The sequence below is a fragment of the Rhynchophorus ferrugineus genome, unplaced genomic scaffold (genome assembly GCF_030347505.1).
Source record: "Rhynchophorus ferrugineus isolate W39M unplaced genomic scaffold, kcgeb_rfMv2 rfM3, whole genome shotgun sequence".
In the NCBI taxonomy this organism is placed as follows: Eukaryota; Metazoa; Arthropoda; class Insecta; order Coleoptera; family Curculionidae; genus Rhynchophorus; species Rhynchophorus ferrugineus.
The window spans coordinates 72918875-72939857 of record NW_027472582.1 but is presented as its reverse complement, the minus strand read 5'-3'; the positions used below and the strand labels follow the sequence as shown (position 1 = coordinate 72939857).

General features: G+C 33.9%; 1 protein-coding gene across 2 annotated transcripts in view; it reads right to left on the bottom strand.

Annotated features, from left to right (window-relative positions):
- mtgo (miles to go) overlaps positions 1–20983 on the bottom strand; it is a 302612-nt gene that overhangs the window by 106213 nt on the left and 175416 nt on the right. Inside the window, exon 2 of one of the 2 annotated variants that reach the window (XM_076397620.1) lies at positions 4193–4408. The exons of the other annotated variant lie outside the window; for it this stretch is intronic. Within the exon in view, the coding sequence (XP_076253735.1) occupies positions 4193–4379 (187 nt within the window). The 5' untranslated portion in view covers positions 4380–4408. The remainder of the gene's footprint in view (positions 1–4192; positions 4409–20983) is intronic. 2 annotated transcript variants of the gene reach the window in all.

Below are 20983 nucleotides of genomic sequence, written 5' to 3'. Positions count from 1 at the left end.
ATCAATGAAAAGATAGGATTTAACATAATATAACTTGAGTGCGGTAGTTAACAAACAAAGAATCCCAAACAATACTTAATTAGCTTGCAAATTTTGTTTAAAGAACTTCAATATAACAAAAAATAGATGTAGAAGTTGACGGAAAAAGCTAAAAGTTAGAAAAACTTTTGATTAGGTTTTGTTAGTTATAATATTTTTAGAAATTCATTGCAGATATATCGTTCTTCATGCAGAAAACTGGAATGGTTTTATTTTATTATGGAGAAATGAACCATAATATGCTTTTGCTCTGGTTTGAAAATCAGGTGTTAAAGAACGTGGAGGAACTATCAGTTATTGTTAAATGTGTTATATACCATGTTAAAGAGTGAGCTATTTCAAATTGTTACATGGTAAATATAAATGAATTATTTTTTTTAGAAATATTCCTGAACAAAAATGCACAGTAGTTCACAAGGCTGAACAATATGACCACAGAGTATTACACTTTTAGGGTAAAAATGATGTGGCTCGGTGAATGGAGGTAAATCAAAATGAAACAGTGGTGTTTACATAATGTGACCGTTATTTATTGGCAATATAAAAAAAATGTGAAAATATCAAATAATAAAACGGATGGCAGCGGAGTTACCTGATGACGAGGCCTTGGCAGTCGATGGTGGCACGTCTTAACCAAACGAGGGTTGAGCACTGAATGACCGAAATACCCTTCAATAATATCCCAGATAAACGTCTCGGGGTTGCCGCCAGCTATTCGGTGTTGTGTTCCAATTGGCACCCCGCCCGTGTTCAACATCTGGGATTATATTTCTGGGTATTTTGTGGACCGTTATTCCACGATGTAAAATTCGACATGCCTCAATTCGCTACAATACTCCCCTGCCAGAATTTTACATAAAATTATTTCAAGTAACAAAACTACAAAAATGTTTGAAAAAAAAAATATCAATACAAAAAAAATATATACCAAACAAAATGTGCTGTGTAAAATGGGCTTTGAAAAAATATAATAGTTCGAACGGTTGCGATCTGGTACGGCTGTTGATATCTTCCGGTCCTACAGATACCGTTGCATCATCGTCGCTTTGGCACTTGAATGTGGTCCATCGACGACGTTGAAAACAAGCTATTCTTCAGACAGGGCTCCCGTAATCGACGCTGTGGGAGGATCGACTGTTCGACGACGTGGTAGCTTATTTTCTTCGACGACGAGACGTTAGCAATTCTGGTACTTCGGCGAAGACATAACGAGTCTACGGTGACTGCAATCGGTACCTAGCTTCTGGAGCTGCTCTGTGACTAATCCGTAGTCACATACGTTAGGTTAATTCATAAAAAACAAATAACGACGGTATCCGACCGAAGCTGCCCAAAGCCTTTCAAATCAAGATATCTGCCATTAAGACGGAGACGGCGAGCGAAGGAAGACATTATGATTTAAACATAGCGCCGAAAGAAATGTTTAGCCGAGACGCTGATGATTAAGCAGTGATGTAAAAATATTCCAAAAGATTGTGAAATAAAAATTTTGACAAAAAAAAATTTTAAAACAATAATTGGAAATAATGAAATTAATCGGAATAAAATGAAAATGAATCTTGAAGGTAAAATTGAAAACGAATCGAATTAAAAATATTTAAAATTTTGAAACAAAAAAAATATAACGGTCACGTAAAATACACCATGTTCCACGCACCCTCCATTCACGAGTCCAAACCCAATATCGCGAAAGATCACGTCGGGGTCACCACTTTAGGGTAAAAATGATGTGGCTCGGTGAATGGAGGTAAATCAAAATGAAACAGTGGTGTTTACATAATGTGACCGTTATTTATTGGCAATATAAAAAAAATGTGAAAATATCAAATAATAAAACGGATGGCAGCGGAGTTACCTGATGACGAGGCTTGGGCAGTCGATGGTGGCACGTCTTAACCAAACGAGGGTTGAGCACTGAATGACCGAAATACCCTTCAATAATATCCCAGATAAACGTCTCGGGGTTGCCGCCAGCTATTCGGTGTCGTGTTCCAATTGGCACCCCGCCCGTGTTCAACATCTGGGATTATATTTCTGGGTATTTTGTGGACCGTTATTCCACGATGTAAAATTCGACATGCCTCAATTCGCTACACACTGCATATTGACTCCAATTGAACTGATATGGGGTGTGTTAAAGAATTACTACAATGGACGTGCAGATTAGGAAGGATATACAAACAAGAACTCTTTGGATATGTGGAAAGAAGAACTGTCCATAATAACACCTTTAGTTTGCAAAGACTCCATTAGATATACAGAAGAAGAAATTGACAAATCATGAACAAATGTTTATTACAAGATGATTATAATTGAAAGTTGATAATCACCAATAGAGGGCGATGAACAAGAGCGGAAACAACTAAAGGTAAGCACATAATTAATGTACTAGGATAAATGTAGAAAATCGTATTATAGATATTTAAAAGATATGTATGTAGTTGTTCAGAATACAGGAACATTTGGTTAGAATGTATATATTCAGGATTTATGGTAAATGTATTAGCGACAATTCAGTAATTAAATCTAATTTTAACCAGAAAAATGAACATAGGTAGTAATAGAAAAAACTAAGAAGAAATATAGTGATATTAAAATGATTTGACAAGGAGACACTGCAACGAAGAAAACAAAAATTAAATGTAAAAAGGTAAATATGCTCTCTAATGAAAATAAAATACATTCCTTAGATATACGATTGTCAATTAAGTGGATTATGCCTCCAGGGGACACCACTATATAAAAAACACGCCTGGAACTTTGCCTCATAGGTGGTGAGCAAAATGGCTCAATGTAAACATAAGTATTTCGATAATATATGTATTAGATGTAGAACATATAAATTATATTTTTGTTATTAAAACAATTGTTATATATCAGAGTCAAAATTATTCACTTGGTAACACTGTTGTTATGTGAGTCCATCTGACGGTACCATCATAAAGTTTGACATTTTTGATGATATACGTACTCAGAATATTTTGTCGCACGGACGCTATTTGTTTATTTTAAATTTAGGTGAAAGTTTTGTCTCAGCAAAAATAGGAACTGAATCGTGAATATTTTCGTGCGAAGATTTTTTACCATTTTCGACGTGGATTATCACGATCAGAATGCATCAGTCCACTTAATTTGACTTTTGGCGATGAAGCTCCATCAAAAACCACCGTGTATCGCTGGTTAAGTGAATTCAATCGTCTTCGTAGTTCGCTGTTCGACTAGTTTCGTGAAGGTCGTCCAAAATCGGTTGTTGTGCCAGAAAACATCGATGCTGTGTGCGAAATGATTAAGCAAGATCGTCATGTACTGTGAGATTGAAGCATCCTTAAGCATTAGTTCCACCAACATGTTCGCGTTGGATCCCACGCAATTTGACAATCACTCAAAAAAAGACTCGTGTCGATTGGTGTAAAGAAATTCTTAAAAAATTCAATTGCGGTGCTTCGAAAGACGTTTATAAAATCCTGACAGGTGACGAATCATGGATATATTCGTATGAGCCTGAAAGTAAGCAGCCGACTGTATGGGTGTTCCAAGATGAAACAAATCCAACAAAAATTGTTCGCGCACGAAGCACTTCAAGGAAAATGGTGGCCTGTTTCTTCGGTAAAACTGGTCATATTGCAACAGTGTCTCTAGAGGACCGTAGAACAGTAAATTCTGATTGGTACACAACCATTTTTTTGTGGTGAAATAAGGAAAACAAACAAGAGACGCCGGATTGTTTTTCATCATGACAATGCGGCGCATACGCATCGGCTCAAACGACAGACTATCTGAGCACTCAAAACGTCGAATTGATGGGTCATCCGTACAGCCCTGATTTGGCACCCAATGACTTCTTTTTGTTTCCATCCGTGAAGAATAAACTACGTGGTCAACGATTTTCATCGCTAGAAGAAATTATTGAAGCGTTCAAAAATCATGTTTTGAAGATACCTTATTCGGAATGGAATAAATGCTTTGAAAATTGGTTTAAGCGTATGCAAAAGTATATCGATCATGGTCGTGAGTACTTTGAAAAACAATAAAAATATATTCGTAGCTTAACTATTTGTTTTTTTTCCTATTCCCGAAATATAAATAGTGGCCCTTGTATAAATAGGCTGTGGATATTTTATTGGACAAGTTTTAGTGCCAGACGTGTACTTACCATATTCACTCTGGATATGCAAGTGCGGACAGATATCTGGATGACCGCTCGGCATATAGTAATGCTCCCCAGGGAAGAATTCGCCGTATGTGGAATGAAATGGCGGCGAACAATAAACGTCGGCATTGTGATGAGGGTGTTGTGTCGAAGACGTGGACGACGTTTCGACTCCCTGGCTGGCCACCATTCCTCCTCTAGATCTCCGGAAGCCTCCACCTGCATTAGCCCCGATTATAAATCGGCTGATATGATTTTATCGAGTGTGGCAACCTTTCCTGGGTTTTTTTCGGAAGTTTTTTTCGTATTTTTACAGCTCAATTCTTTAAAAATGTGTTATTAAGAAAATGTTTCCAAATTTTTATTCTTTCGGAGAGAGTGATGCTAAAGTAACGCGACATATAAAAACAAAACTTTAAACGCGCTTTTATCTTGGTAACTTCTTGCACAATGAATTGATATGGTATCTCAAGTACCACTCAATCGATTTACGAAGTTTAGATTTTTACTAGTTAAAAAAAATGCTAAAAAATTGGTAATTCGAAATTTTATACCTGTAATTTGGCGAAAAATATATTTTTTTATTATTTAATTATTAAATTTTTAGGGTAAATTATATAGCTTGGTGAATGGAGGTAAGACGAAATGATACAGTGGTGTTTACATGGTCGTTATTTATTAACGATATAAAATAAAAATGAAGAAAAAATATTCTCATAAGAATGGAGTCTTTCTTCATGCCCCCTTGCAATTCTCTTGATTTCTTCACTGACTGCGTAGTATTCAGGTGTGTCCACAATACTTCTGAGGACTTGGTTCAGAAAAAAATGTATTTTGTTTATGTTACTCTTTGCAGAACATCCCCATAATTGAACTCCGTATGTCCATATGGTTTCAGTATTTGCTTATATAACAGCAATTTATTATGTACTGATAATTATGATTTTCTTCCTATTAGCCAATAGATTTTCTTATATTTCAATTCCAGTTCTTTTCTTTTCTTCTTTATATGTTCCTTCCAGCGAAGTTTTGCATCAAGGTTCATTTCAAGATCTTTAGCATTTTTGCTATGTGGAATGATAGTATTACTTAATTTTATTGGTGCTTGTACGGTCTGATTGTAGGTGAACTGCACATGCACAGATTTAGTTCCGTTAATTTATATTTTCCAAGCTTGCGTCTAATTATTTATATTGTCACTTTCCTGTTGTAATTTTCGTCTGGTTTCTACACTATTGTCTCCGAATAATTGCAGTATTATCAGCAAATGTAGCCATCGTATTGGTGCCAGTATACGTCCTTGTGGTACACCTGCTTTAACTTCTTTTATTGTAGAGTAAGCTTTTTCTTATTTTACTCTAAACATTCTGGCTGTAATGCATGATTTTAGTAGTTCGGTGTGTTGTTTTGTTAACGTTTTCCGTAGCTTATGAACAAGGCCTTCATGTTAAAACCTTATCGAAGGCTTGTGATACATCTAAGAATATAGCTGAGCATACTTTTTTATTTTCATATGCTTTTTCAATAACATCTCTTGTTTTGTGGATCTAGTCAATTGTTGAATGCTTGTTAATAAACCTAAACTGGTGTGTTGGCATTAGATTTGTTCTCTCTATGATCGGTTTTATTCTTTTCAACAGAAGTTCTTCAAAAACCTTAGATATTACTGGCAGCAGTGATATAGGTCTATAGGCTTTTATTTCGTTTGGTGACTTTCCAGGTTTTGGGATCATTATAATTTCCGCAATCTTCCAAATGCCTGGGACATGTTTTAATCTAAATGCTGTATTGATCAAGTTGGTGAGTTTTATAATTCCCTTTCTTGGTAGTTTTGCAGTAATTCTCCTGCTATTAAATCATAGCCTGGTTTTTCATAGCCATTTTCTGGGATTAATGTCAGTTTTAATAACTTTGGTTAGCTCTTTCGACGTGACTAATTCAATCATCGAATGCTCAGCTTCTATGTCCGGCAAATTATATTCAATATTAGTTTCGTTTGGTTTGGAAGATTTTTCTAGAGATTCGGCAAATGCTACTGCTTTTTGGTGATTGTCACATTATGAGTAGCCTTGAGCGTTTTACATATTTCGTGACTTTTCAGAGTGAATAATCAGTTTCTTTATCATCTGCTAAATTTCTCAGATAGTCGTTTATGGATTTGTTTTTAATTTCCAGTATTTCCCTTTTCAGTCTTTGTGTTATATTGTTTAAAGTGTCTTTATTTTCAGGTCAACTGTTTTGTTGTCATTTTTACGTTATTTTTTTTGTACTCTTAGTTTCTGAAGTATTATTCCAAGCGGCTTGTTGAATATCTACTACGAAGTTTTCTGTTTGACAATTTAATTGTTCAGTTGCCTTGAGGGAAAAAAACGACAAAAAAAACAGATGGTGTTACTGTGTACTAAATCGCATCGAATTAGGATGTATTGCAACATTTCTAACCAAGTTCATGTGGAAACGTCACTTTTTCGGTATTTGTCATTTCGTCGAAGTGTGAATAGAAAATCTTTTCAGTGCCTTGAAAATGTGTGAATTTTTACCGAGTAAATCGCATATTCGAGAAGTTTTATTTTATTACTTCAACTTAAAGAAGCAATAGCTCCAAATCTGTCTACGTTTATTTTGCATTGTGACAATAAAAACTTTATTATATTATATTAATAATTATATCACTCAATGGATGCCCGATATATGAAGCAGAATGGGCTGAATACCGTGGAATCCATCTTGACGGTAGATTAAATTGAAAATATCACGTTAGACAAAAAGCAAAACACAGAACCAAAATAAAACAATTATACTGGTCAGTCGGAAGATACTCTCAATTTGATCTAAAATCTGAGAGGTTGATCTATAATACAATTATAAAGCCAATTTGGACCTATGGGGTGCAAATATGGGGTTGCACTAAAAATTCAAATCAACTAGTCACAATGATCTGGAAATCAAACGGATTTGCGAAGTTATCCAAGATTTCGCCTTGAGACACGAACGAAGATTACTAAATCATACTAACGTGGAAGCAATACAACTGCGAGGATATCAGAAGCGAACAAAACGATACGAACTTATATAAAGTGTATACTTTTAGCGTAAACTATAGCTATAAGTTATTATAATTTTATAATTGAGGAATACATATTGATGTATTTTCTCGCACTCGTCTTGCTTGTGAATTAATCCAAGTACAAGTGAAAAGTAGTCATAAATTAATTTATAATTAAAATTGTACTAAGCATATCTAATAAAGATGTTATAAAAAAATTAATCGAAGTCCAAGAGCTTTCTGGAGAGCCAAAAAAAGAAGATTTTTCAGTAAGTGAAACTTTAACATCATTCAACAGATTTTTATACAGAGTAATTAGTGGCAAACATGGTTGCTGATGGTGAGAATGATGCAAAATAATGTACGAGTATATATCAAAGCAATCTACATATTTTATCAATCAGCAATACTAAGTTACTAAGTTTGCTATGAATGTTGTTTAGTTATTGGATCAGAATATTTCGAAACAGAATCAGATAAGGAAAGAAGAGCTTTGAAAAAATGTTTAATACATTCTTCTACTAAGTAGTAATTAATAATATTTTAATGTAATATAATTATTGTTATGTATTTTCAAACACTAGCGACCTTCATATAATCTATGAGTCATAGTCATATGCGAATCTGCAAACATTTATCTTGCAGCGATTTCATTTTTGTTTATGAAATAGTTGCTCATTATATGATACAGTTTCTATTGTCCTATCAAATGTTTTTCCACGGCCATGTCTGTTAATCTATTTGTGCGTTTAAATATTAATAAGTTATTTTAAATTCTTTCGTTTATCTATTTTCATTTGACATTTCTCAAAAATGTGCTTGATTAACATGCCAGTGTCTAACAGGCCAATTGAAAAATCCGTGGCCTGACACCTAGATGGCGCTACTTGAACGAAATGCATTTAGTTAGCCCTAATCTTCAAAAGATGCGTGTATAAATTTAACAGCTGTCGGATCATTAGTTTGTGAATTATAGCATTTTGAGTGAAGCAACTTTTGCTATTGTGAAAAAAATGGATAAAAAGGAATTTCGCGTGTTGATAAAATATTGCTTTTTGAAGGCAAAAAAATACAGTTGAAGTAAAAACTTGGCCTGATGCGAAGTTTCCGGACATTGCCCCAGGAAAATCAACCATCAAGGATTGATATGCTAAGTTTAGACGTGGTGAAATGAGCACCGAAGACGGTGAATGCAGTGGACGCCCAAAAGAGGTTATTATGGACGAAAACATTAAAAAAATCCACAAAATGATTTTGAATGACCGTACATTGAATTTGTATGAGATAGAAGACACTCTAAAGATATCAACTGAACATGTACATCATATCATTCACGAATATTTGGATATGAGAAAGCTCTGAGCAAAGTGGGCGCCATGAGCTCACTTCTGACTAAAAACAACAACGAGTTGATGATTCGGAGCAGTGTTTGAAGATGATCAAGCGTAATAAATCTGAGGTTTTGCATTGATATGTGACAATGGATGAAACATGGCTCCATCATTTCATTTCGAAGTCCAATCGACAGTCATCCGAAGCGTGGGAAAACGCAACAGTGGGCTGGCACGGTTATGGCGTCTGTATTTTGGGATGCGCATAGAATAATTTTCATTGACTACCTTGAAAAAGGAAGGACCATCAACAGCGACTATTATATAGCGTTATTGAACCATTTGAAAGGTGAAATCGCCGAAAAAGGCCGCATATGAAGAAAAAGAAAGTGCTACTTCACCATGACAATGCACCGTGTCACAAGTCAGTGGAAACGGGGGCAAAAATCTATGAATTGGGCTTCGAATTGCTTTCTCATCCATCGTGTTCTCTAGATCTGCCCCCCAGCGACTATTTTCTGTCCTCAGATCTCAAAGGAACGCTCGCTGGGAAGATATTTTCGTCGAATGAAGAGGTAATCGCCGGAACTGAGGCCTATATTCAAGCAAAGGACAAATCGTACTACAAAAATGGTATCGAAAAGTTGCAAGCAATTATGTTGAATAAAAAAACTAATTTTTCTAAAAAAATGTGTTTTACTATGGGAGGCCGGGGACTTTTCAATTGACCTGTTATCATAATTTGGATGAATCAATGAATCAATTGTATTAAAATGTTCAATAAATGTACATAGCGCTATACATTCATCAAGTCAAGATAGCATTCAGACCATCAAGATAGCCACTGTTAAAAAATATCATTTCTGGCTTTTTCACGCCACTAACTTTTTTTTAAGCTATAATGTATTGTCTAGAAGTTCATTTTGAATGACGACAGTAAAATGACCCCATCGTGCGTGATGATTGGCCAGAACTGCTCAAACGTATTTATTCTATAAGAATTTCTATAAATATTTCTATAAGGATAAGGATCTCGATTCGAAACATCTGAAGGTCGCTGCAGAATTGTAGGTGATAAAGTAAAACGTTCTTTACAACTATAAGCTTTTAAAAGTAACTTTAGCTAAGCTTATTTATCAAAGTTTTAATACCAACTGACACTACGTACAGCACGTTCTGCATCCTACAATTCGATTCCAACAACAAAACGACGAACAGCCGGTGTTCAGACAAATATATTGTATACGTTAATGACACTTGAGGTCGTAGAAATCTCATTAGAATATACAACGCAAAGAACAAAACATGCATAATTCACGGAATTCTCCGCGCGTTTGATTTGTGCTCAAGAATATAAACAATCAAATGTTTCTTTATTAGTTTTACGTTTTTGAAAGTAATGGAGTTGATGATGGATCTATGAAATTCGTACTTACTTAACGTGATGTTAATTATAACTAATAACGTACTGAAAGGTGTCTAGATTTCTTTTTTATTTAGGAAATTATTATATATACATATATGTATATTGAGGTTTGAAATTGGCGGAATGGCGGTAAAACGAAATGAAACAGTGGTATTTACATTATGTGACCCGTATTTATTGAAAGAATGTAAAATTGTGGAAAATACAAAATAGATAAAATGGATGGCAGCGGAGTTACCTGTTGACGAGGCTTGGGCAGTCGATGGTGGCACGTCTAAACCAAACGATAGTCGAGTACTGAATGATTGAAAATACCCTTCAATAACATCCCAGATGAACGTCTCGGGGTTGCCAGCTATTCGTTATCGGGTTCTAGTTGGCGCTGCTGGCACCCCGTCTGGGATTACATTGCTGGGTATTTTGTAGACCGTTATTCCATCCACTATATAAAATTCGACATGCCTCAAGGTCGCTACAATAGATTTGGAGAATAATAGAAAGTCTATTCAAAGTTTTTTGTACATACGTCATCAAGATGCTTAATGTATTGCCTGTCGCAATTTTTAAATTGGTTTTAGAATCAGACAATATTTTCCTTCTCATTTTCTTCTAGTTAAAAAGAGACACAATCTTGTCTGATTACTTCGATCGCGTAAACGAATGAGCCTGTCAAAGTCGTCCGGTTGTCAGACGTCTGCAAAATTCTTGGAAGCAGTAGTGATAAGAGGTTATAACTCTAACCTATAAACTAATTTATATACCTAATAATATTTTGTTCAATTATTTTATTTTGATCAGAATTTTGTTGTAGGTCGAAGCCAAACTGATTAAATCTTAAGAGTTGCTGGGGCAACGATGCGACGTTTTAATGTCACAAATGTAAATGGCCTATGAACAAAATAACTTTGAACAAACTATATATTCACTTCCTTTTGTAATATTATTATGTACTGTTTTCATTCGTTTCAATGAAGTCAGTAAATTTTTCTCAGTTAAAGATGCTCCAATATATTCTTTGCGTTATGTGGATAAAATCAAAGGTGATAAATTGTCTAGTATTTTTGAAAGATCCCATCAATGAAACAATGTTTAAGGCATCATATGGCTTGGATTTAAGGCCTACTGAATTATTCCCTATACGCAGTAGGGTTCTGGACTCTGGATTTATGGCAATATTTAATTTATGAGTTTTCTATTAGTTGTAAGAAATTGATGAATTATTATTTTGGCCCATGTTGACTTGTACAACTTTTTTAATACAATGATACAGTGATTAATAAGCATTTTTCTTCCAAAATTTTACATATACTGAAAAATGACAGTACTATTTAATAAAAAGCAGGGTTAACTAGATTTTTTATATCTTTAGTAATTATTTTGATCCCTGTATAAAAAGAAAAAACTGTTTTTTTTAAACTGGCGTGGAAGTTGTGCGATATAAAATGATAAGGTCTGAGATGAAAAGACATCCACCGAATTAGGTCAAGAATATCTGTCTGGCAAAAAAGCTTAATAAAAATGAGAAATTGCCGGAAGACTACCGCCTAGCTTGGAAGGTTGTTCACGAGATTTGATTCATATCAACGGTGACACTTTGTGTTTCCGGAGAGCAAAACCAATTACGGAAGTTGGAATTAAAAAACAACCTATTTTATTAAAAAACAAGTCGTACATCGTGTACTTTTATATAGGGCGATTGAAATTTAACATGAGTTTGTTTGGCTAGTAATAATTGCCATATAATTTTTTATTTTAACAATTATTTTGTATCATGCTGTGATGCTTATTTCTAACCGACTTCGAAAAAAGACGAGGTTCTATGTTCGGCTGTATATACATATTTCTAATGCATGTTCGTCGATTTCTCCGTCAATTGTGGGTCTATTTTCAAAATAATTTTTTTATTCGAAAGAGTGCTCTTCCGAGGTGGTTCCGTAGGAACCAAGTCAGGATTTATTGGGGGGAAAAGCAGGAAATCGAGGGAAACGCTCAAATTTCAAAGGCACGTCCAAAGGTCACATATTTTTTATCTATAATAATCAGATATTTGTGTATAACGTTATCTTTGAACTGATGTGACGGAAAATCGGAAGTAGTTCAGTGAACAATTCATCCAGATTGCTTTTTAAACACATATGACCCCGTAGAAATATTCTACACAACTGCTTTTATGGTGTAATAGTTAAAATATTTTGCTCTCAAAGGGAGGTCACGGGTTCCATTCCCGACGGGGACAATACATTTTGTTCTAGTTTATTTGGAACATTTGTCACATTTGTGTGAAATCACTTAGACTAGGTAGCGGGTCCCAGTGCCTGAAACATTTCTTATTTTCAATCATTGTTTCTTTATTCCTATTTTTCCGCATACTTTCACTTGGGCTATCCATTGTAATACTTAATAAAATAAGCCGAGCACTCATAATAACATAATTTTATGTTATAAACACAAAATTAAATTAGGAACAAAACAAATTTAATTTAATATAACTGTTTGGGCACGCTACCGACTTCAAACTGATTTTTATTTAGATCTTACAATCACTTTTAGGTACACATTTTGTTTTAAAACGTTTTTTTTTTTGTGTTAAATGTTCAAGTTTTATTATTTTTTACTTTTTACTTTCCTTGTTGGTCTGAGAAACTTCAAGAAAAAAAATCATTTCTAAAATGTTGGGAAGTTAAAGATAGTTTTATATTTAAATTTTTCACAGTTTTACATTCTCACATCTACTTGAGTTTATGAGGAAAATTCTCGGTCTGATGCCATTTCGAGAAACCGGTTTCTTCACAGCAAAATTTGACCACAAAATTCGCCAAATATCTTTGAAGATTCAGAATCGATTGCGTTGCTCTACCACTATATTGGTTTATCAGTCAATCATATAACCAATTTGGACCTACGGGGTGCCAATATGAGATTGCATTAAAGCATTACACCAACCAGTAATCTATATACACAACCAAAACAAAGTTTTACGATTAATTGGCAATGATTTTTACTACGTAACCAACGAAGAGGTGCACGAAGACCTCGACATCAAAGAGATACACGAAGTGATTCAATATTTCGCTTTAAAACAAATAAGGAAATAAAAGAATAATAGCTGCTAAAAAAAGGCTTCTAAATCACAGTAGTAAATCAGAATATTGAAGCAAACTAAACCACCCGAACTTATATGAAGTGTATAAGCGTTATTATTGATTTAAATTAGTCTAATTTAATTAGTGGAATATATACTTATGTATTTGTAATTATAATATAGTAATATATAATACGGTAATAAATGGGTTTGTTATTTAAGATCATATCGAACAAATAATCAAAATAACATCCAATATACCAATAATATATCCTTTAAAATACCTAATAACCACAATACTCGACATTTCCGTGAAAAAAACCAACTAATAACTCCCGACTCGTTATTAAATAAATGCGACAATTTAATCATTCCATTCATCACCACCAAACCGGCGACTTTAACAATAAATTTCATGAAAAAAATAATGAAAAACATACCGGCTGTTTATTCAATCGTGACCTTGAACAGTCGTTACAGCGATAGTTTAAAGTAAATAATGTTATAAAGCTTTTAATACAAGCCACAGAAACAGATACAATCTTTTCAAGTTGTTTACTACGAGCGCCGATGCGCTTCCAAAGAAATTGAGCAAATGCCAATTTAATATATCACTGAACGATATGCGAGCAGAGTAAATATTTGTTTATGCAATTCCGAAAAGCCTTGCATAAGATTTATTCCATTAAGACTAGCGTTTGGTAATTAAAAAGTATTTAATTATGATGTTCTGGAAACATAATCGATGTTGACACATGGCTTTGGTTGTTTGTAGTTGCAGTGCTGTTGGCAAATATAATTACAGCAAATGTTCCCTAGATGTCCCATAAATTTTTAATATGTTTATTAGCGTTGAGAACTATCGATTGAAAACGGTCGAAACAGTCGATAGTTGCAAAACACTCGAAACAGTCGGTAGTTAAAAAACTAGCAACTGAAAATAGTAATTACTATTTTCAATCAAATGTACGGTTCGACTGTTTTTTTTACATTCGTGATGTCAGACGAAGATGTACGAATCCTTTCCTGTATAAATTGTGAGAGAGAAAAGGACGGAGATAAATGCTTGGAGCAGTTAATTTTAAATGTGCTTATATTTGCAGAGATGCACATATTCTTTAACGTACTAACTTTAAAAAAGAAAAGAAAAGAATAATTACTGAACACTATTAGCATGCGACGACTGATGATGATAAAAAAACGAATGGAATAATAACGCCACAAATGCTTTAATATGTTAATTGCTATTTTTAAATAACATAACCATAAATACTAAATAAAAATTAAACATATAAATAATCATAAAAAAAACTAATCTATGACAAAATTAAAAATGATCACAATAACTACTAAAGATTTTATAAATAAAATAAATGCTTTATTTATTATTAACCGGAAATATTTTTAATCACTGTTCAAAAATATAATATATACGTTCAGCTTTTCCCCCGTGGTGAGATTTCTTCGTTTGTTGATAATTTGACCAGATTTTGCAAAAACTTATTCCGAGGGGATAGATGCTGCACGTATAGCAGAATATTTTAAATGTAACTGATACATATCAAGTAATATCATTTTATGAGCATGACAAAAATCTCATAGGTTTTCTAACGCCCAATAAGTGGAATTTCCAAATACCGCTTAATTTGTAAAGTTGTAGTAGCATCTCATGTAATTATTTCCTTCATTCTAGCCAGTTTTTTATACCGAAATGTTATAAAATAATAAAATAAATTGTAAAAAATAATTATCTACCTTACCTGCTGATAAAATAAATCTCAAGGAATTTTTTTTAATAGCCAAGGAAATAAATTGTTGAATATTAAAGAAAAGTTTTCCTAGCAAAAAATGTATATATTAGAAATATTTAGTAGGAATATTGAATATACAATTACATCTGTTACGAAATTTCAGTGCTTGTGTAAAAACTTCTTCGAATCTCTTCGAACCGATTCAGTTTCTGAAACCTTTCGAATAAATTTTGTTTTCAAGATTTTAGGAAAGAAGTTTTGACAGTCAAAAGACTCGAACAAAAATCGAGAGAGTTATATCGATAGCTGCCTTGTTGCTGATTGATATCCAACTAAAAAGTTTCATTATAAGGTTAGAGTGAACCAACAACAAACGGCACATAATTAATCTAAAAAAGCACCAACTTCCAGGTATCTTACGACCGACAGTAGAATGGTATGTCGGCGTTCAACGCGAATAATTTTATTGTAATTATCCCCGGATCGGCTGGTTTAATAATCAATTCCAAGTTATTCAAATGTCAAGAGGATTTATCGCTGAAAAAAAAACGCGATAATATCTAGAATGTATTAATTAATTCCACGGTTAGACGTTCGAAATTCCTCGAATATCTTATGATGAGGTATTTCTTTGATTATGTATTACTACTACTGATTTTGTTAAATTAAATAAAACATTGTTAACACTAGCCTTAAAAGAGTTAACCGAGATTGAATAAATTGAATTTTGCCGATAATGTGTTGTTTATCTACATAACTAACAGGTTAATTGAAGAGTCTCCGGCCCACCCATAGTAAAGTACATTTTTTAGGCAAAATTAGTTTCTTTTATTCAACATAATTCCCTTCAAAGGTGATACACTGATTATAGCGACACTCCAACTTTCCGATACCATTTTTGTAGTACGATTTGTCCTTTGCTTCAAAATAGGCATCAGTTTCAACGATCACCTCTTCATTCGACGACAATTTCTTCCCAGCGAGCATTCTTTTGAGATCTGAGAACAGGAAATAGTCGCTGGGGGCCAGATCTGGATCATACGGTGGATGAGGAAGCACTTCGAAGCTCAATTCATGGATTTTTGCCATTGTTTTCACTGACTTGTGACACGGTGCATTATCTTGGTGAAGCAGCACTTTCTGTTTCTTCAAATGCGGCCGTTTTTCGCCCATTTTGTCCTGCAAACGGAACAATATAACGTTATGTAATAGTCGCTGTTATTATCGCTGAAAATTATTCCATGCGCATCCCAAAATATTGTCGCAAAAACTCGGATTTATTACGCTTGATAATCTTCAAACACTTCTCCGAATCATCAACTCGTGGTTTTGGACAAAAGTGAGCTCTCGTAGCACCCACTTTTCACAGTGCTTTCTCATACCCGAACATTCGTGAATGATATGATGTACACATTCAGTTGATATCTTTACAATGTCTGCTATTTTATTCAATATCAATTTACGGTCATTCAAAATCATTTTGTGGATTTTTTAAATGTTTTTGTCGGTAACAACCTCTTTTGGGCGTCCACTGCATTCACCGTCTTCGATTCTCATTTCACCACATCTAAACTTAGCATACTAATCCTTGATGGTTGATTTTCCTGGGGCAGTGTCCAGAAACTCAGCATCAAGCCAAGTTTTTGCTTCAACTGTATTTTTCCCTTCAAAAGCAATATTTTATCAACACGCGAAATTCTTTTTTATCAATTTTTTCATAATAACAAAAGTCGCTACACTCAAAATGCTATAAATCACAAATTAATGATCCGACAGCTATCAAATTTATACACGCATCTTTTGAGGGTTAGGACTAACTTAAAAATATATAGATTTAATTCTAGTAGCGTCATCTATGTGTTAGGCCGGGGATCTTTCAATTGACCTGTTAGCATCATCAGTTTATATAACATTAAATTACTAGATAATTATATCAGTGTTTGTGGTTGTAACCGCAATTTATCATCTTATTTACCATTTATTTCGCGAAGATCCCTTCACCGATACAATCTCTTCAGTTACCTACATAAAACTATACACTTTCACTTTAATTCGAATTTAGAATAGATATTTCAGTCAGTTATATAACGTCTTTGTCTCGTAGTTACCGCGCTATTTAACTATTCATTTTAGAAATAATATCCTACGAAGGTTATTCAATGGTTTTATATTATCGTTCAGTACCTAAAATAATCGATAAAATTGATTTAATAACTCGAACAGTGTTAAACAATCGATTATTGTTGAAAATATTCCGATTTTATCTACGTAATACTTGTTGGAAATATTATAATAGGTCATAAAAGATTGTTTTCCAGACTAAATAAGAATAAAAAATAATACTGCATTCATTGCATTCGTTCGGTATTAAGGAATTTTGTCGGGTGTTTAAGTATGTCGCAATTTCCTTTCAATTATCGTTGACAATACGTTTAAATGATATATATGAACATTCATTCCTTACTAAGTCATATTAACGTTGTATCAATGTAAATAGAAAAAATATGAATGAACGTATGAATATGTATTAACAATCCATATCAATGAATGAAATTAAAAAGTAAAAATAATAAAAAAGTAACATAAAATAAATCTCCTAAACTAGATATGGCATTTGGAACCTCAAGATTATTGACACGAAATTACTGAAGTCGTATCTTTTCCAAAGAAAATTTAATTCACACGAAAATTCAAATTCAATCTCAACATTCTAATCTATTTAGATTGCAGTTCCGCAGGCTGGTTAGTGCCTTGGGGCCACTCCAATATCTGATTTACGCTTTCGATATCTTTACAACACAATAATCAGTACTGGAACATTTGCCCACTACCTACTTATTATTGCAAAAGATACATCCTGCTTTGAGCTATAGAAAAACCACAACTGACAGTTCACAAGATCTACAAATGAGCTAGAACTGAAAAATACAGCTTAATAGCAAGAAGTCTGTTAATATCAATTTTGTGTTGCGACTAGAAGACAAAATCTAATTATAAGGCAAAAAGCTGAGCAAATTAGGCTCCAAATTAAACAATTGTACTATGTGCTAAGTGGGACTAGAAGTAGTCAAGTCAAACTAATAACCCAAAATCTTCATATGTTTTAACATTGTCATTAGAGAAAAATAAAACCATTAAAAAAAGTTCATTTAACGTTCATCATCGTGTGTAGTTCTGTAGCGGAGTGCCTGTAGTTTGTCACGTCTTCTTGATAGCCGTTTCCTAGGCAGCTCCAATTTCAACCAATGTTTGACGGTCGCTATGGGAGTCGAAGAAGAGTCCCCGTACACAACATTCAAGTCCTCTTTGCTGATTTTACTGTGTAATTTCTGTAAGTACTGTAAGACAGAACGGCATTGTTGAACGATATCGGGACCGTACGGTGGGAATGCTGAGATGTACACTTTTGGATACAAAGGCTGGCGCCTTGACTGGAAATCATGTAGTCACAAAATATTGAGAATTTAGAAGGGTATCTTGGATCGATGATAGATGCTACCAAATTTATATTTGGTAGAAAAGCTGAAATTTGACACTTTCTGCTTTCAGAAGACTATTCTAAAAAATAAGAAGGCGTAGTGTACGTGTTTTTATATTTGGTGGAAATAATCAAAATGTTACTGGATATTTTGCAATTTTTTCCTTCCTATAGAAACAATTTGATTTATACTAGCGACCCGCCCCGGCTTCGCACGGGTGCAATGCTGATACTAAATTAAATACACTACAGAAAAAATATGAACGTTGTATATAAAAACATAGCGGCCCGCTCCGACTTTGCACGGGCATAAAATATATATGCCTATGTCACTCAATGAAAACATGATTAAAATCGATCCAGTATTTTTGGTTCATTCATTACTGCCCTTGGCCTCTATCTATTGAAAAAAACCGCATCAAAATCCGTCGCGTAGTTTTAAAGATTTAAGCGCACATAGGGATATAGGGACAGAAAAGGCGACTTTGTTTTATACTATGTAGTGATACCAAGAATTTCGGTTTAATTTTTTCGGAAAAGCTTTTGTTGAAACCGTCTCTTTCGAATTGGAACATTTTTTAACATGGCTGACAAAGCAAACCTAAAAAACTTATAAACTTACGTGTTAAACATTCTTATTTTGTTAACTGTGTTTTTATTGTTCTTTTTTAGTTAAAATGATTTGTTTAAATCTTAAGACATCTCGGGTGTTGCGTCTCTTTATGTAGTACCATTTCAAGTGGAATGCCCAGTTTCCTAGGGATTCTGCTCTATGTCAGAAATGGCTTTTAGCAATAAATAATGAAAAACTGATGGGAATCTCTTGTGAGGTCTTAAATTAGAGCAAAAGGGTTTGTAATGTACATTTTACACAGGATAACTACAAACTGAAATGTAGAAGGGCACTGCTTAACAGGGGTACGGTTTCCAGTTGTCATTTAAATTGTAAGTCTTTTATAATGTTAATTATATGTAACTGATTTGTAAAATATAAGAAGTCTACATTTTAGCTGTGGCATAGAATAAGGAAAACATTGGTCCAAATATGTTAGGAAATGTGAGTTGAACAGTGAAGTTATTGAAGCCCCGTAGTATGATAGATGTAATTTGACAAAGCCAGATACTTTTTTACTTTGTTGGTAAATTATATCTCGACTGTTCTATTTAATTTTCAGATTATGCACAAAACTTAACAAGCAGTCTGTCCAATATTTTATATCACCAAATGCCTGTATTTTTCAAAATGATCAACTGTTTTGAGTAAGACATTTCAAAATAACTAGTCCTCAACATATATATTGTACTGTACTCTGTATTCGGCCGAGTTATATTTAAGATAATATAAAATGTCCCATATTCAATAGTTTATTAAACTTTGTATATTTAAATGTATAAGTTTTGTGTTAAATATGTTATATTACGTTTTAATGTATTGTTAGTATAATATATTGTCATTAAACCAAACATTCTAAGAATTCTCCTCTAAAATAATATTTGCAATGTAAATTTTACAGGTATTTAAATGAAATGTAGTTTGAAATTTTTATTGCATTTTATTTTTAATATTTTTACTGCTATTATTATATAAATACAATAAAATATTTTAAATTTCCCGCTACTCATATTGTTAGTCGCGCCCTCTGGTGACAAATGAACGCTAAAGTTTTCTACAGGTATATGGGAGATACACTTCTAATTCCTCTGTGTTGTGGATATGGTTTCTTAAAGTCTCTCGAAAGGTAATTGTTGGCGTAGTTGATAGACGAATGTTATTGTAATCACCGTTGCATACTGTCAATATAGAGACAATTATAATGTTTTGTTGAACGATGGTATTTTATTTACCAAGAAATAAAAGTATTTCTTACAGTACTTATAGGACCGCCCTTGTAAGTTAGTATGGAACGACTAGTAATAGTATGTTAAAAAAAACTAAACAAGGAGTATTTCGTCGGTTGCCAGTATAGGAAAGTTAACGCCGCAATTAGGAGAATACCAAAAAAACCGCACAAGCGTGAATCGTGAAGATGCGAAAACATTTTCCGAACAAACAAACAACGGCGATGCTGCCCGGCTCCGCTAAGAACGGAATCCATCAATATTCGCCACATGGAATACGTCTGCGGGGGTCTTTGAACTCTGAAAAACGTTCGACTTTCACCGCGACCGCCGAGAGAGAGAGAGAGACCCCCCGAATATTTCGGCTTTTTAATAAAAAAAGGCGACGGGCATAAACGGTTTAATGATAACGGCCGATTGGGAGGATACCAGGGCGCGTACACGATTTGACGTGTGCGTGTGTATGCAATTTAAAAACCGCTCGAAACGATCCGGTCCGAACCGAGTGAAAAAAACGGCATCGGTTTTCTTAGGCGTCCCGAAATGTAGGTCAATTCGTATCGGTCGTATGAGAAACGGTCCATAGGAAAGTTCAATGAATGAGTGAACGAATGAATGGCTGGGGACTCTAGTGCATTTAACTACGTTTAAATTGTTTAAGAGAATTTATAGTATATCCAAAATAACAGTGAAGTCACGTCATCATGACGTTAAATGCACTGCGATGACATAATTTTTTCTTCTCATTTTATTCTACCTGTTTGATGAGTCTGAATATATAACCGAATCAGCCTATAAAATTCTAACAAGTTTACAAATTAAAAAGTTTACAACTCTTGAC